Source organism: Raphanus sativus, chromosome 3 (genome assembly GCF_000801105.2).
Source record: "Raphanus sativus cultivar WK10039 chromosome 3, ASM80110v3, whole genome shotgun sequence".
NCBI classification, from domain to species: domain Eukaryota; kingdom Viridiplantae; phylum Streptophyta; class Magnoliopsida; order Brassicales; family Brassicaceae; genus Raphanus; species Raphanus sativus.
In genome coordinates, this window is record NC_079513.1 from 4,527,622 (window position 1) to 4,545,974 (window position 18,353).

General features: G+C 34.6%; 2 protein-coding genes, 1 long non-coding RNA gene and 1 other non-coding gene across 4 annotated transcripts; 2 read left to right on the top strand and 2 right to left on the bottom strand.

Moving 5' to 3' along the window:
• The first annotated feature begins 3,565 nt into the window (after positions 1-3,565).
• LOC108847939 (patellin-5) lies at positions 3,566-6,203 on the top strand. The gene is made up of 4 exons (XM_018621318.2): positions 3,566-5,124; positions 5,197-5,321; positions 5,410-5,560; positions 5,683-6,203. Exons 1-4 carry the CDS (start codon positions 3,634-3,636, stop codon positions 5,938-5,940), a joined length of 2,025 nt encoding a protein of 674 aa, XP_018476820.2. The 5' UTR covers positions 3,566-3,633; the 3' UTR covers positions 5,941-6,203.
• A 472-nt stretch (positions 6,204-6,675) lies between these two features.
• Positions 6,676-7,308, bottom strand: LOC108846158 (uncharacterized). The gene has a single exon (XM_018619382.2). It carries the CDS (start codon positions 7,161-7,163, stop codon positions 6,789-6,791), a length of 375 nt encoding a protein of 124 aa, XP_018474884.1. The 5' UTR covers positions 7,164-7,308; the 3' UTR covers positions 6,676-6,788.
• A 4,775-nt stretch (positions 7,309-12,083) lies between these two features.
• Positions 12,084-12,797, top strand: LOC108845966 (uncharacterized). Its single transcript, XR_008943868.1, has 2 exons — positions 12,084-12,471; positions 12,592-12,797. It is a non-coding gene; the product is annotated as an uncharacterized LOC108845966 (long non-coding RNA).
• Positions 12,798-17,295: 4,498 nt separating this feature from the next.
• On the bottom strand, positions 17,296-17,402 carry LOC130510246 (small nucleolar RNA R71). Its single transcript, XR_008943924.1, has one exon. It is a non-coding gene; the product is annotated as a small nucleolar RNA R71 (small nucleolar RNA).
• Between the last annotated feature and the right edge of the window lie 951 nt (positions 17,403-18,353).

Consider the following 18,353-nt stretch of genomic DNA (forward strand, 5'->3'; position numbering starts at 1 on the left):
AGCTAGGCGGTCTGCTATTGAGTGATGCTTTAATTAGCTCCTCGTCCCCCCTTTGGTATTGATTGGCGTTGTTGCTTGTGAGTCTGGATCTGTTTGTAGGTTTAATCGAATGAGGCTATGGAGGTTCTGTGATTTCTTGGAGTTTGTGGTAACACTTTGCTGCTGGAGGAGGGAGTAAGACCCGGGAGGTGGTGATGCTGCACCCTTACCCTTAACCGACTTAGAGGACGAGTGCGGTTGGGTGAGTTGAGCGCTATTAAGCACCCGTGGTTACTGTTGTCCTGTCTTTGCCGGAATTAGGTTCAGAGCTTGCCCAGCCCGGACTCTGAGGGCGGTCCTTGAGCGGGCCTGTCTCTGCTTCTCTGAAGAAGGTAATTGTGCAGGCAACCGGATGAAACAACTTCTTGCTAGCGTTGTTTTTCCATTAAGCTTCAGTCTTCATGTTTCTCCATTTTTGCCCACCTCGCTCCGACCTTATCATCCGATTTTTCAAGTTTGTATCGATCTCTGTTATCCTGTTCGCTCCCAAGCAGAACGGTTTTAGAGTCGATTGGCATTTGATTGCATGTTTTTTAAACTTTTTTGCCGTGTAATCAAGCATAGAGGTCGAACAGCTTGTGTAAAACAGCTTGTAGCCTCAAATGTTTCATTTTATTAATGATATTTACCATTTAGCAAAAAAAAAAAACTCAGGTATAAAGTAGAAGAAAGTTTAGTTTACGGTATATACCCATGATAGATCTATGTATAAATTGTAGTATATGATTTCTAGATTAAATAGATTACCAGAATGTGTATTCTAACCTAAGATAGAAGACAAAATAAAATATGATTCTCCATTTTTAAAAAATAATTTTAAACATATAAATTGCCATACTTATATTTCCGATAGTTTTCATATTTTTTTTACATTTTTAAAGTTAAGTTTACTATTTTTTCTATGAACAAAAGGTAAAACATGTCCAAAAATGCCAAAAATATGAAAAATCCTAAACGGACAAATAAAAGTTTAAACTGTTTCTTTTTTCCAATTCTCCCTTTTAAATATTACCATCCACATGCAGTGTCTAGATACAAAAATACATAACCTTTTAGTTGTGATGGTGATAGATACAAAAACGAATATTTTTTTATTGGTTGAACGAGGTCCATGCAGTAGTGCAACACATGCGATTCTAAAAGCTCAAATAGCAAGTTATCATAATGGGTTTTTACCTTAAAATTGAGTTAATATTGTGTGTACCCATACCCTACATATCAGATCATATATTAAACTGATAAGAACAAATATATACTACACTTTTTTTTTACAAATACTATACTTGATCTTAGCCAAAACGATGAGAAAGGTATAATGAACATAACCTTAGTTGTAGTGTATTTCTATCAACCGATTCTGATTTCAATTTGAATCCCATTGTTTATTTTGGAGCTTAAATGAGTTTCAACACGATTTATATATGTCCCGGTGACAACACGAACGAAGTGCCGTTGGGGAAATGTCCCTACCGACAGTATCTGACGTGAGGCTAAAGGAAAAGCAGTTTTCTGTTTAGTGCGCGGTAATATATTTGATTATTTAAAATTAAAAGTGAAACAAAGACAAGTTCAGCTTTGTGACAAAAACAAAAGAGTTCTATTCTGATTTATAAGAGTTATTTTTGTACTGGAAATCTGATTTTCGGTAACAAACAAATACGTCTTTTTAAAAGTTCTAATTCCGGTTGTTGCTGTTCTAATATTTTTTACTTTGATCAAATAACTACAAACTATTTTCTTGCTTAATATTCTTTAGTTTGGTTATAAATAGAATAAGCCAATATAGCTTAATAACCTATTAATATTATACCTTATAATTATCAAAAATTAGTTTCTTGCTTAATATTCTTTAGTTTGGTTCTAAATATTTTTGTATGACCCAATATATTCGTAATAAGAATACCCAAACAAATCTGAATTCTTATGTTCAAAATTATTTAAAAATAATAATTTATATTTTAGACATCTAAAGTATGATTTACTTAAAATTGACAAACTTATTATATAATTTTGTAAATATTAATATTCGTTGATCAACTCAAAATTATATTAGTTATATTTGTTTATGTAAATTTCAATTAGGAAAAGAGTCATTTGAATGTCTATTTAAAATGTTATGTTTTAGTAAAATATAAAATGAATTCTACTAAATTAAAATGTTAAAATACACATTTAAAATCTATAGATCTATATCTTATATTTTATGGGAGATAGATGAAAGTTTTAGAAATAAATACGTGCAAAATAAAATAAAATTATGAAAATATAAAAATTTAAAATTTAAAATCATTTTACAAAGTATACTTATAATTTATAGTTTAGTAGATTGAAGTTGTAATAAAGTTAAAAATATACTTTTTATATTAGTTGATAAAAAGCTGGAAATTGAAGCTATACCATTAAGTTAATCAAACTGTTATATGCAAGTAATAAAACATGACAAATAAGTAAAATAATCTAAAATCATGGACAATATGAAAGTAATCAAACCTAAAATTACCACCTAAAACTAAAATTTCTTTTAAGAATATAAATAAAAAATACTCCCTCCATTTCTAAAAGATATATATTCTGGAAAAAAAAATTTGTTTCAAAAAGATGTATTTTTATGTTTCCTATACAAAAATTAAAAATTTCAATAAGATTAATTGAATTTATTGAAAGACTATTGGTTAAAATGCATTGGAATTTGATAATTTCTAAAAACAATGTATGATTGATGTGTTTTTTTAATATGTGTGAAAAACACCAAAACATATATTTTTAAGAAACAGAGGGATTATTAGACAATTTCATATCACTAAAGTAAACATAAGATAATAAAAATATTTATTAAATAATCACTAATAACTCAACCTAAATCATTAAATATGACAAATAAACTTCTAAAATAATAAGACATGACAATAAGTAAAATAATCTAAAATCATGGAAATATGAAAGTAATCAAAATTAAAACTACCACCTATAATTAAATAAAAATTTGAAAAATAATAAAATTAACAATTAAAATTAGTAAGAACATGACAAATAAATAAATAAGCAAAAATAAATTATTTAAAACATAACAAATAAATAAATTACTTAAAGTTATGGAAAATATATATGACAATTAAGCAATGACAAATAAACAATATAAAAGCATGGTGAACATGACAAATAAATAAAATCTTTTCATAGTATAGTTTTAATAAAACCATATTTTAGATTCCTGGTGTAAAATTTCGACCAAAATACCAATATTGAGTTAGCCTAGTGGTAAAGGAGTTGTGGATGTAACTTCCACCACATGGAATGTTTGGATTCCCGGCAAAGAGAGCGAACCATTTTTTTTTTACCAAAAAAAAAGATTCTTGGTGTAAAAACCAGTACCATTTATTTTGGTGGTTTCAAAAGTTTAATAATTTAGATGTACAGTGGTTACATTATTAATTTCTTTTAAAAAAGGATAAAGACATCTTTTACTTTATTGGAACAGCTTTTTGAGTTCTAATTTTGAGACACATTGGATACCTTGTTTGACCATTCTCTACCTGAAAAACCCGCTAACATTGAATATATCTCTCTGTCCCTTTCTTCTTTAAAATTATAAAAATGTCCCAAGATTCTGCGACTACTACTACTACTTCTCCGCCGCCGCTACCTTCAACCGCCGTCGACTCAATGCCGAATGATTCCAATACCAATCCTTCGTACTCTCTGACGCAACAAGACTTTAAGGATGAAGAAGAAAAGCCAAAGCAACTAACCTTGGAACCAGAGCCAATTCAGCCGCCGCCGGTGACTCCCGAACCAAACCCGCAGCTGAGCTCTGAGCAAGATTCGTCTTTGCCTTTAGTTCAGGACCCGAAGGAGATCAACAACGCGGCGGAGATGACAGAGCAGTCTCACCAAGTGACGCCGGAGAAAGAATGTCCCAAACACGCGGCGGAGAATTCAGAACCGCCGGTGACTACCGAGCCAATTCAGCAACTGAGTTTTGAGAAAGATTCTTCGGACCCGGAGGAGACAAACCACGCGGCGGAGAAGGTTTCAAAGCAGCCTCACCAAGTGGCGCCGGAGACAGCGACTTTAGAGCACGAAGGTCCCAACCATGCGGCCGGAGATTCAGTAACGACGGAGAAAATGACTCCGGAGCCTGAAGGTACCAAACACGCGACGGCAGAGGATTCAGAGCAGCCATATCAAGTGCCTGAGAGTGTGACGCCCGAAGAGCCTAACCATAAGGTAGAGGATGATGCAGAGAAGGTGACACTGGAGACAGAGCCAACGCAGAAACTGATGTTAGAGCAGCGGAAAAAGTACACTGAGGTAGCAGACTGGACTGAGCCGGAACCACCAGACGCAGCAGTGTTAGAAGCTGCAGCCTCGGCGCCTGAGCCTCAACCACCAGCTTCTTCCGTGAAGACTAGATCCTTGGCGGAGATGATGAACAGAGAAGAAGCTGAAGAGAAACCAAAGATTCAGATTCCTCATACCCTCGGCTCATTCAAGGAAGAAACGAACCGAATCTCCGATCTCTCAGAGCACGAGCTAAACGCTCTTCACGAGCTCCGTCACCTCTTGCAAGAATCAACCACCATTGACTCCACCAAAAGCTTCATATGGGGCGTGCCACTTCTAACCGACGTCGTTTTGCTTAAATTCTTGAGAGCGAGAGATTTCAAACCTCAAGAAGCTTACTCGATGCTCACCAAGACACTCCAATGGAGAACGGAGTTCAACATCGAGGAGCTTCTCGACGAAAACCTCGGAGACGATTTAGACAAGGTTGTGTTCATGCAAGGACAGGACAGGGAGAATCATCCGGTTTGTTACAACGTCTACGGTGAGTTTCAGGACAAGGATCTTTATCAGAAGACGTTCTCGAACGAGGAGAAGAGAGACCGGTTCTTGAGATGGAGGATTCAGTTTCTTGAGAAGAGTATAAGAAAGCTAGATTTTGTCGCTGGTGGGGTTTCCACGGTCTGTCAAGTAAACGATCTGAAGAACTCTCCAGGACCTGGTAAAACCGAGCTCAGGGTAGCTACTAAGCAAGCTCTTCATCTTCTTCAAGACAATTACCCTGAGTTTATCTCTAAACAGGTATATTAATTTTCTTTATGAACAAATAATGTTTATATGTGAGAATCTTATATTGTAGAATGCTGTCATCAGATATTCATCAACGTTCCATGGTGGTACCTTGGGTTCTATAGGATTATCAGCCCTTTCATGACCCAAAGGTCAAAGAGCAAACTCGTTTTCTCAGGTCCTTCAAGATCTGCAGAAACACTTTTCAAGTAATTAAAAAAATCTTTGAGCTTTTTCTTGACATTGTTTCTATAACTATTGTTGACCTAGTCACTCTCTGTGTTTTTGGTTTATTAGGTACATATCACCAGAACATGTCCCGGTTCAGTACGGTGGATTAAGTGTGGATAACTGCGACTGTAACTCAGATTTCACACATGAGGATACCGCCACTGAGATTACCGTTAAACCAACAACAAAACAAACCGTCGAGATTATTATTTACGAGGTGTGATATTTTTTCTATAAAATTTTTAAAATGTTATATGTCCGTACATAATATAGTACATAGTTGAATAAAAACAAGTGGGCTATAAGCAATGAATGTGTTTTGTTACATTTTGTCTGCAGAAATGCACGATCGTGTGGGAGATAAGAGTAGTGGGATGGGAGGTTATGTATGGAGCAGAGTTTGTGCCGGAGAACAAAGAAGGATACACAGTGATAATTCAGAAGCCGAGGAAGATGGCTTCAGAAGATGAACCGGTTGTGTCTCAAAGCTTCAAAGTTGGAGAAGTTGGCAAGATTTTACTAACCGTGGATAACCCGACGTCCAACAAGAAAATTCTTATTTACAGGTTCAAGGTTAAGCCTTTGCCGTGTGAGTAACAAAAGTTGCATCTATCTTAAAAAGTGTTTCTTAGTTTAGAACTTGATCAAATGATTGTTGGTTGTGTTTTTTTTCTTCTGTTGCCGACTTATATGTGTGTGTGTGTTCTGTTTGTTAAATTCGTTTGTTTTAGATTTGTATTTTGCTTTAGTATCTCTTTAATTTGCTTCAAAGAGGATGATGTTTTGAGTAGTAAATGGCTTTTAATGGATACAGCTTTTTTTGTTGGTCAGGAATTAAGTCTCCAGTGCAGATTGTTAAGTTGATTGCTGTAATTGCTTGTTGCTCAAATCTTTATAACTGCTCCTCTGAATATCGATTAGTCATATCACCAGTTGTCAATCTCAAAGTGAGACAACATCCTATATTCCTATTCAAGGAATCGATATGTTCTAATTAAGAGTTTCATAAGGGATAAGATAATTGATTAAGTTGGTGTCTGGACTAATCATCATATTGTAAGAGATTAAGCGTTTTATAAAAAGATAATTGATTTTTCTAAAAAAATCATTTCGAAAAATCATGTTATTTATATCAGTTTAGCTGCACAGACACTGTTTAAACCGATTTTTAACCCGTAGCAACGATCCTTTCAAATGTACTACAAAAAGTTAGTACTAAAAATAACTTTGAACTATAAAAACACAACAAGATGAATGATAAAAGGGATTAGGGAATGACATCGTTTTTGTCCAGTTGTTGAACAAGGCAATCAAAATTGTGACTAATACCAATGATAATGATAAATAGTTGTAATCACCAATTGAGATCTTGATCGAATTGATATACATTCCTTTTATCTACAATTACATTTCTTTTCTGGAAAACAAACAAACAAACAAAAATTCTAACACAAAAGAGGAACCCTAATTGGATCACGATCGCCGTCATCATCTTCTTCATCTCCACAATCGTAAATGGATCTAGCCTGATCCTCTAAGTATCTCTCAAGCAAACTACCTCCAATCTCATCTTCCTCCACTACGAGTTCTCCGCATCCTTCCTCGCATCGCCGCAAATCATCTTCTCCTGCGGCGAGAACTTCCGTCACGAAGGAGGAAGGTGTTGATTTCACGATTCGGCAGCGGAGGCGGCCGAAGACCTCGACGGCGCAGAGGAGAGGGATCGAAAGGCAGAGGAGAGGGAGAAGGATGGGCGAACAGAGTAGGAAGAAGACGAAGCGACTCAACCGTGTAGGGAGGAAGGATGCGGCGGTTAGCATGATGACGTCAGCAGGAAGAAACGACGGCGTTCATTTGTTTCGTGTTTTGTGGGGTCCTACAGGGAAGGAAGCTTTGGCACATGACTTACTTTCTTAACCGAAAGACTTTATTTTCTTTGAATATACTCTGTCTTTGCCGACTTCATGTGCCCTTCCTTAACTAATTTTTTTTTTTTTTGCCAAAGAAAAAATGGTTAAACCCGGGTTAATGATGACACAAGTCTAACCCTCGGGTGGAGATACAATCTACGGATAGACTCTCTCTTGGGTATTCAAATGAGCCGAAAGCAATAGTTCATATCCGTGTGGTCGGTGGAGTTTGAACCCGGATTCGCCTTATTGGGTTAAATAAGTTGTCTCATAAAAATTTTAAAATATTTTTTGAGTTGTCTTTAAGTAATTAATTAGATTTTGATCCGCGGTTTCAAAGCGTGGGATTTTTCATTTTTAAGTATTTATTGTTATAACATTTGTGTTTTTCCATGAAGTTTATATCATGTGTTTTTAATTTTTTATGATTTTTGTTTAGTCATTTTTTAATAAGTATGGATGATCAATATCTATACAAAATGTTACCCTGAAAACTTTAAAAAATATTTTGTTGTTGCAAACTTCAGCAATCAATTGAATTAAAAATTATTTGCAATAAGATTTAATTTTAGAAGGATAATATAATTTAAATTAAAAGTAACATGCAATATAATTAAAATTAAAAATAACTTGCAATATGATGCAAAACCATTGTAAATTTATGTTTACGTTTTATAGCTGTATAATTATTTTTTTTTAATATAATTACAATAATAGTTTTGATGATTTCATTTTATTATTGAAATAATTAATTGAAAGCCCATATACTTAAAATATCATATTGGAAATCAAATACTTAAAAGATCATATTGAAACATTAGATCTTATGATATGTGTAGTTACCCTTAAAAATATTTTAAAAGGACGGTATTGTCTATATTTAAATATTTTATTTTATAAGTTAAAATGTTTACTTCATTTTTATAATATGCTTTTAACATTATTTAATAGGTAGTTGAAAAAAAAAAAAATAATTGATTTTTATATTTTGGATTACCAATCTCTATCTTAAATGTTTATTTTAAGAAAATATAAATATTTTTTTGCAAAGAATAAATCGGACTTAAAGTCGGACTCAAATATTTATCTAATGTTTTCGTAAACTTGACCCACTAAAGTCGAGTATTTGGTCTTAAAGACCATTTGCATTAGGTCGGGTATTTCTAGTTCGGGCTCAGTTATTTCAGGTTGGGTTCGGATATTTAAATTTTGCAAGAACAAAAATTAAATTTTTCATTTTTAAGTTTCTTGTATTTAAAATTTAGTTTTCGATTAACTGATTTTCTTTTGATAGATTGAATGATTAAAAGGTTTGGAGGTAACATTTCAAAAATAAATAGACATTAATTTGGATATTGTTTTTAGAATTTGAATGTAACTTTTGTTAATAAATGAAACAAAAATATTGATATTCATTTTAAGTGAGTATCAAATTCTTTTCACCGTAATTATATATATATATATATATATATATATATATATATTATGATCTTAAAGCCTGTGTAGCATCAATATAAATATTTTAAATAAAATGAGAGATGTAAATTAGAAATACAATATAAGGATAAATATACATATGTTCGGTTATCTTCGGATATCCATTCGGGTTTTGATATCCAATCTCTTCTAAATCAATATCCATTCAGATATTTTGATATTTTGGTTTGGATTTCGGTTTGGGCTTTTCGGATCGAGTTTGGATACGGATTCGAATATTTGCATGCTGAAAAAAAACAGGAAAGAAAATAATAAATAATAAAGAAGAAAAGGAAAGATTATTCATGGGGCATTATTTAATTGATCTGAATTCGTTTGATTCGATGACATTTAATATAGCATGAGATTTCGGAAAGTTATAGAAAAAGAAGAATTTCATTGGTCGAACAGTTTTAAGCATGAATAATCAGTAAAAAATCAAATAAGATAATGGCATTCTCTTGTAAATAACTCCAAAAATTAAGGGCAGAATCCTAATAGAGATTCACATTTGTTAAACCACGGAATTTGAATAGGATATAAAGATCTGTTGATTGTAGAATTATGTGTCTCAAAAAGTTTGCACTCTAACTATGTGTATAAATTTTATGTTAAGTATAGAAAAATTGTCAAAAATACCGCATACATAATACCAATTTTTATGTTTACAATAATCATTTGTACCTTTATTTTTAAATAGGGAAAAACACATTTATAACTCTAGAATTAACTTAGACAAAAAACTATAGGGTTAACTAATCTAAACTTAAAGTTTGGAGTTGAGAGATGGAAAATAGTTTAGTGTTTAGTGTTTAGAGTTTATGGTTTATAGTTAGAAGGTTTAGAGTTTATGATTTAGAGTTTATGTGTTACTTGCTTCAACTTCAGTTTATAGAGTTCACCTCTGGACTTATTGTAGGAAGGATCATAATAATTAGTATAATAAAGTGTACAAAATCAATATACAAAATAATTCTACAGTTTTCCATTTAACTATGCCATTAAGAAAACAAATATGTTATATAAATAAGTATAAAATTTTTATATATAAAGTAGATTTTTATCTCTTCTTATGACATGTGCAATGAAGGTTTGTTGACATGTGTTCTCTTTTCTTTCCTTTTACATTTTATGTCTTTCGTTTTTTTAAATTATTACAATTTGGTTCACTATTTCTAATTGGACATTATCTAATCTTTCTCACAGTAACCATCATCTCTTTGAAGTTTGATTATCTATTTTATTGGTCCAAAAATGCAAAATCGATAAAGAAATAAGCAAATAATATAAATATGTTTTAAAATTTATTCGCAACTAGAAATAACATAAATTTGAAGTAGACTTTTATCTCTTCTTATGACATGTGAAAGAGAGTTTGTTGACTGTGTCCTCTTTTTCTTTCTTTTTTACATTTTAGGTCTTTCGTCTTTTAGATTATTACAATTTGGTTCACCATTTTCTAATTGTGCATTATCTAATCATTCTCACACTAACCATCATCTTTTGAAGTTTGATAATTTATTTTATTGGTCACAAAAATGCAAATCGGATAAATAAATAAATAATATAAATATGTTTTAAATATTATTCTCAGCTAGAAACAACATAAACTTGCACTATTTTATTATCTTTTACTATTTTCTATTATTTCATTTACAAATTATATATTATTTTAATATCAACAAAACTAAAAAAATAAACTAGAACACAACACATACTCTAAACATAAAATCTCCATAATCATAGAAAAAATCAAAATACATACACTAACTCAATAAAGTCAAGAACTAAAAGATCAAGAACGTAGACTAACTTACTTCACTTTATCATAGAGTGTCTTGACTAGAATCAGCAGAGGTTAGAAAATGATAGAAAGATATACTCTGAGAGAAGACATCCCTCAAACACAAAGAAGCACGTAAAAGACCAATGCAAAGAACCAAGAACGCGATTAGAAGCAAGAAGACACATACTTAATGCATCATAAGCACAACCACCAGCAAACTAAAAAAAGCTCAAACAAGACACACATGTGAGCGAAGAACCACAAAACTATTGATAGAAGAGAGCAAAGTTCCAGAAGACTAACTCTGCATACTTATACTAACAGAAGCATGGGAATAAGAGAAACAACCTGAAGGAGGGAGAATAGAACTCAACCATCGAGAAACCAGAACCCAAGCTTGAAACAACATTCCAAACCTGCAGAACATATACAAAGGAAAACACAAAACTTGGAGGGGTAAACATGGCGAAAGAGAGAGCCACAAAGACACGAGCAGTCGAAAGCTAAAACGAGATGAGAGAACAGAGAAGGAAGGGTAAACGAAACAAAATCAGCAAACTGTGGAACCGTCCTCGAGCATGAAAGAGAGCATATGAGTCAGATCACCAAAAATCAGATCTTGAAAACCAAGATGAGTAGGGACTATCCATGGTAAGCCAACGACGAAGAAAAGAACACCAAGGACGACTAAACTCTGACCCAACCCAAGGAGATTCACTTCTTAACATAAACTAAAATCTGAGGAAGAAGAGAAGTAGCTAATATTGATCGGAATAGTCTAAAACACCGTGAGAAACAACTGCACAACTGAGAAATTATAAGCCTGATCTATAACAAATACCAGATAATTTCACATGAGAAAAAAGTTAGGGAGAACAAAAACACAGAGGTGAGATTTTCTCCAGTAATGGTGAGAAGCGCAACACACCAGAAAGGTAAACGAAATACATAGATGATGACTTACTCAATATCAAAATATAGAGAAATGACACAAAACATCTTAAAAGAATAATGTTCAAATAACTGAAAAAATATAATTTTAACGCTGAAACTATAAATCTTACAATCAAGAAATGTTTAAATGCAAAGTTATTGAAATTAAATATGTTTTACATCATAGGTTTACTTCACCACTAATAAGTACTACTATTCACACAACAACAAATTATTGAAAAAACAAACACAAAATATATTAACTTATTACCTGTAATTAAAAAAATCTGGGACATACCAATAATTTCTATTATCAAATGATATAGGTAATAACAATAAAATAATATTCCGTGAAGCGCGGATACGCCCTCTAGTCCCAAAATAAAGTATTTAAACTTTAGAACAATTATGCCATCAAATCCTTTTTAAAAAAAAGAAACAATTATGCCACCAAAAGACATAATCGGCACCGATCAGATTGTTTCGTTCCATTTTTACCTAATAGTATGATAGAGGAAAATGAACAATCACGGTAAACATTATGATGACATAAAAGACCTCATATTTTCGTCAGATAGCACCGATATATAAAGTTTATATGATAAATGAAAAGATACCATACATTTCCACGACTTTTCAAAGTCATTGCCTTTATAAATAGGAAAGGAGTGCTCTAGCTAACACAAATCAAAAGGTCAGTAAAAGAAATTGACGATAAGAGAGCTATGTCAAAGTCACTGATCCTGTTCATGTTGATTTCCAGTATTACCCTCGAAATGGTGGCCGCAGAGAGCTACTGTCAGGCGCAGCGTCGGGTAACAAGGAACGCATGCGCAATGGTGGCTTTCTTTCAATCTCCAAGCAATGAATGTTGTCTTAGAATAAGGATGATTCCTATGCGGTGCGTTTGTCCTCTCATAACACCACAGATCGCAGCTCGCGTCACGGCCCGTAAACTCAATTACGGTATTGGGGTCATCCGTCAATGCGGCCGACCCGTAGCCAGCGGCACGAAGTGTGGAAGTAAGTGAATATTTATTTTTATTGTAATCTTTTTAACAAACATGTCCAGCACAAGTAGTGCCGTTCAAAAGAAGCATATCATATAGTCATTTTGATGAAATCGCATTTTGGATGTTGCAGGCCTTACGGCTCCATGAGCTCTTTGGACGGTGATGAGGAATATATCAGTGTGCCCGAAGACATTGGATTATGTTTACAATGTGAATGCTTTGAATTGCTTATGTATTGATGTTGTAGTCTTTTGCTATTCTTGTTCTTGTTGAATCCTTGTGCTGATGTCTAATAAACTATCTATCTATCCAGTCTGAATAAATTAACTTCGTTAAGTGAGATTTTCTTGGAGAGGAGCTGTTTCTCGTTCTCTTCAACTCTTGTCCAAGTTTCGAATGAAAAGGGACTATCTCCTTATTAAAATATAATTTCAATATTTATCAGCAAAATCGGTTAAAAATTCATCATCTTCTTTGCTGATCTTAGAAATATAAAACGAACTTTTGGCAAAACTTTCTCACTATGATGGGTGAATGGGGGATATGTGGAAACAAGTTGTGTAAAAATTGAAAAATTAATACTGTTAAAACAGGAGTTTAACTTGGATCATTAGTCTATCGTGTATAGTAGTATTACCAAAATTTGGTATTTGTATTAACCAGGCACCCTAATATATCATTTAACAACTTACTAGATTTTGACCCGCGCTTCGAAAGCGCGGGTTTCTTTTGAGTCATAAAAAAAGTTGGAAAGTGAATTAATATTTTGGGTTTGTATTATGTTAAACGATCGTATTATATTGAATAAGAAAATTTGTTTAAAGTTATATAATTTATGAATTAATTTATTCAAGATTTTGTATGTACAATCTTATGTAAATCTATTTACAAATGGGCATATTACCCAGATCCGGAAAATCGAACATAAACTGACACGAAAAACTTGTTCGAGTCAGGGATCGGGGAAAACCACCTATTGGATTTTTGACCTGCGGGTCTGTTCGAGTCTGGATACCAAAGAATACCCGAAATGTTTGGTATATATTATGTATATTTGGATATTTTAAATATGTTTTCAGTATTAAATATATTTTTTTAAGTTTCAGGTTTGCGTTTTTGGTTATAGTTTAGGGTTTCGGATAAAAATTCAATTAAAAAAAAAATATTTTGTGTATTCTGATAATTTTTTGGATACCTCTAGTTTTCAGATAGGATTTAGGGTCCTTTGGGTATTTGAATTTTTAGGTATTTGTTTGACTTTTGGGTATTATTCGTGCTTGGTCAATACTCAAATTGACCCAAATCCATCAGAAACTCAAATTAAATGTATTTTACATATACTTGAATTATGGACTCGACTCGACCTAAATCCAAATGAAACCAATCCAAACATGAGCCAAAAGAAATTTAAATACCTAGCTGGATCGAAATGTTTAGGACCTGAAAAAATTGGATCCGAAAGGAACCAATTTGTACCAGGCCCGAAGATTTAAATGCCCAAACTTTCTCTCTCTCTCTTATTATATTTTGTGTTCATTTTATAAAAGTTACATTTTGTCGAGTTCGTGAAATTTAAGTAAATGCAAGATATTTAGTTAACTTAATAGAATGGATTTGTAGAGGTTTTTTTTTTTGAATAAAAAGAAATACGTGTAAGGTTTGTATTTGTTTTAAACTTATCTTAAATAAAAAATTGTTATTATAAATACTTTTTATAAAGTTGACTAATTTATAAAAATTAATTTAACCTAATATATACATACATATATATATTCTAACATCTTGTTTACTAAAGTGTTTTTAGAAAATTCGATTTTGTAAGTATTTGGATTATATAATGTAAGATGAATTGGTATAAATGTTGTATGATATATGCTAACTCATTTTTATAATTAATGTCTAAATATTGAAGGTCTAAATTGAGCATAAATATGGTAACAATATTGTATAACAACTATAGTGCTGAGTTATAAAAATATTTTAGAAAAAATTGTATCACATGAAAGGAAATGAGGAGTAATAATAGGACTCATGTAAAATATTGTCTGGTTAGAGTAACTTATGGTATGAACATAGACTAATGAATAGTTTGTATGAGTCCAATAACTTTTTATAGTATAGTGTAGGAAGGGTGATTATAACTATAAAATAAAGGACATGAAATAAAATAATTTGGCATATACAGTACGTTGTTTTGGTAATGGAGAAGTTTTTTCTTTACTAAGGTGTGTTATGTGTTTCACCGGCTCAACTAAAAACACACACACACAAAAATTTTACCAAAAAAATAATAATTTGGCATATACGTAATGGAATATACATATTTACTATAGTTTGGTTAAAAAGATGGAATGAGCCGTGAATTGGTCATCAAAGTAGGCCCATGTTTAATAATGTTAGTAGGCGTATTAGGGAGGTTAAAATGTATTTAATAAAAATGAATAAGTCCAACAACTTTTTATAAGTAGATTTTTTTCAGAATATTTCCCTTTTAATAGTATAGATTATTCAACTAACTTAACTAAATATTTAAATATTTTTTAAAATAATATATTTTTAAATATATTTATACAGATTTTTCTAAAATTACAAAAGTTGACTGTAACTAACCACCAACCGCTCGTCCTCCTCGCCAAAACCCCAAAAATGGAAAGAGAACACCGGAACAGAAGCACCTCTGCAGCGAAAGCACACTCTGGCTCCAAATCCTAGCTCACGGCGTCAAGCATATTAGAGGAGAGACATAAGATGAAGCGGCATCAAAACGAGGAAGCAAAATCTAAAAGGAAGACCCTTTGAACTCCGGTACGCGCCGCCACGCGCTGTCCGGGCTGGAGGTAAGCAAGCTCAAACGCTGACGCCCCGGGAGAGATAAGGGGGAGAGAAACGGTTGATATATAGAATAGATAAACTGTTATGGATAAATTTTTTATAGTGACTGACTGATATATGGTGTTTTTCACATCATTGTATATATGTTTTCTTTTGTTTGAAGTCACTAATTCGTGTCAGTCTAGTCCTTTTTGACCTTTTACAGGTCTGGAGTTAGCAGAAGAAAGAAGAGAAGGTGCCTGATGAAAAGAAGTCCTTTTGGAGCATTCCTGCGGAGAACACTCAAGAGAACAATCCCGAGACTGTTCTCTCTCAAGCGGAACAAGCAGACGGAGTGATCCGGCGATTGTTCCAGACGAATATGGAAACTCCTATTTCGGGATTTTAAGCCCTGTTGCCCTAATCTCTTTTTCTTCTGATTGGCGCCTCCATATAAAACGCCATCTATCTATTTTCTATTTTTCTTACGCTAGTTTTTAGAAGAGAACACTGAGTTTTGCGATCTGCAACTTGTAAGGGAGAAGAATCCATCCTCTCATAGAGAAGATCATCTGAACCCTATTGTTTCATACTCTGTTCTTATGCAATTTTATTCAGGATTTATGTCTTTGTTTATGTGCATCATGATCGAGTAGTGCCTTGCTCGCCTAGGGTTTTTAGGGTGTTGAGACATGAGCTAAACATAGATAAGCGATCCATAACTGTTCTTCATTCATACTGTTCTTACTGCTTTCATTAAACTGATCACTTGATGTTAGATCACTAGTTCATCACTTAGTTAACCGCTTAGGATGATAACTTGACATGTATTGAATGAGCTTAGTATCCCTAATCAGCGAAAGTAGATATTAGGGTGGTAAGTGAACCGATCGGACCTGTTCCCTAAAGCTTGCAATCGATTCTCATCCCAACGACAGTTAGGTGGTGAGATCGATCTGCAAAGCGATCACTACCACGACAGTGGAGTGTTCCAGCTGAGTGATCCGAGTTCTAGAAAGCACTTCATCGCGCTTGAATAATTGTTTGGCTCCAATTCAACACCCAATGAAATACCCTAGGCTAGCTCTTTTTAATTGAATCAATCTCGTGTTTATTTTGCTTGTTTACTATCGCCTATTTCAACCAAATCATATCTTCTTCTTAGCTTGATTCTGAAACTTATAGAACTAGAGTGTAGACTGGTCCTCTGGATTTGAATCTCAAATACTACAATTGCAACTGTTAACTTGGCAGTAGCAAGGATTCATTTTTAGTGTATCAAGTTTTGGCGCCGTTGCCGGGGACCAGATTTTTTTTTACCTCTAATTTTCGGTTTCATATCTAGTCTAAGATATCTAACTCGTGTTATTTTCTTTGTTTCAGCTGATGATCCAGGTGCATGACCAGTAGACATACTCGGAGCAACGCACAAGGACCATTGCATCAGCTTTCTAACGAGGAACTAGCGAGATTGGAACGACAGAACCGTCAACAGCCGAGATCAACGAACACCAACATGGGTGATCATCCAGATGATCTCACTGCTGCGTTTGCACTCATGCAACAGCAGATGCAGCAGATGCAGCAGACGATCCAAGCGCAGCAAGCTGCTGCCGAGCAAGCTGCTCTGAATGCTGCGAACCAACAGGAGGGAGTGGTCCAGATCGGCCAGAGAAACTTACTGCGTAATCTACCCGCTACGCGATCTGCCATAACCCCTCCACCGTGCACAAGGCAAGACTTCGAGATCAAGCCAGCCTTGATAAGTCTAGTGCAAAGGAAGATCTTCAATGGGCTTCCTGCCGAGATACCGATGGACCACATCGAGCACTTTGAAAAGATGTGTGGTTTCACTAAAGCGAATGGAGTACCACCCGATTACATCAAGTGTACTCTGTTCCCTTTCTCTCTTGATGGAAAAGCTGCTCGCTGGCTTGATTCACTACCCACCGGATCACTCACCACTTGGGAACAAGTCCGAGAAGCCTTCTTAAGCCACTTCTACACGAAATCGAAGACGGCAGCTCTGAGACAGAAGATCGTGACCTTCAAACAGCTGGTAGACGAGCCGTTCTGTGATGCTTGGGAGCGATTCAATGTCTACCGCAGAGAATGCCCACATCACGGTTTTGAGGAAGACTATCTGCTGGGAGTGTTCTACGATGGAGTAGGCTGGGAGTACAGGAACGCTTTGAACTCAGCCAGTAAAGGAGATTTCATGACTCAGTCCACTCAAGGTGCATTCGAGTTGATTGAGAACATGGCCTCAAGCTCAGCTGACAATAACCGCGAGACTGATCGCACTCAGAAGGTGAAGAGCATCGACAACAGCAAGATTGATGAGCTCTCTGCCAAGGTCGACCAGCTGATCAAGAGTAACCAGAACCAGGTCTTCATCATGGAAGAATCCCCACAGGATAAAGCTACCGCAGAAGGCACATCAGAGGCAGATCAGTCGGCTGAGGATCAGCATGAAGTGAGCTACGTGAATGGGCAAGGATGGCAGTTCAAGAACTATCACCCGAACCCTAACGTGAGGAACAATCCCCACCTGTTCAATGCCCCTAAACCAGACGATAAAGCTCAAGGGAACCAGGGTCAGAACAGTGGATACCAAGGCCATATGGCAATCAGGGAAGAACCTTTTGTCCTTAACCCAGCTCAGAATGCCCAGTTCCACAGCCAGAAACAGCCGGTTAATCAGCAAGCTGCACAACCGACTCAGACTGCTCCGCATGATGACATGAAGAGTCTCGCCAATATGATGAGCCAGCTGCTCCAAGGACAGCAGATCCAAGGGAAAGCACTGAACCAGGTCACAAACGACATCAACGCCAGGATGAATCATATGTTCAATGACCTGAGTGTGAAGTATGACAATGTCTCAAGCCATATGAGACAGATGGATATTCAGATTGCTCAAACTGCTGAGAACGTGAAGAGACAGCAAGGAACTCTCCCTGGGAAACAGACAAGAACCCAAGGAGTGCAATGCAGTAGGGTTGAGGAGTGGAAAGCAACTGCCTGATCTAGACCCCAGGAGATTCACATCGGCTGAGAAAGGGAAGCAGAAGGAGTCGG

What these genes read in the sequence shown, in the direction of transcription:
- LOC108847939 (XM_018621318.2), top strand. Translation starts at nt 3,634, where the DNA reads ATGTCCCAAGATTCTGCGACTACTACTACTACTTCTCCGCCGCCGCTA. An exon ending in CTGAGTTTATCTCTAAACAG is followed by an intron (nt 5,125 to 5,196) that starts GTATATTAATTT and finishes TGCTGTCATCAG; the next exon opens with ATATTCATCAACGTTCCATG. An exon ending in TCGAGATTATTATTTACGAG is followed by an intron (nt 5,561 to 5,682) that starts GTGTGATATTTT and finishes TTTTGTCTGCAG; the next exon opens with AAATGCACGATCGTGTGGGA.
- LOC108846158 (XM_018619382.2), bottom strand. Translation starts at nt 7,163, where the DNA reads ATGCTAACCGCCGCATCCTTCCTCCCTACACGGTTGAGTCGCTTCGTC.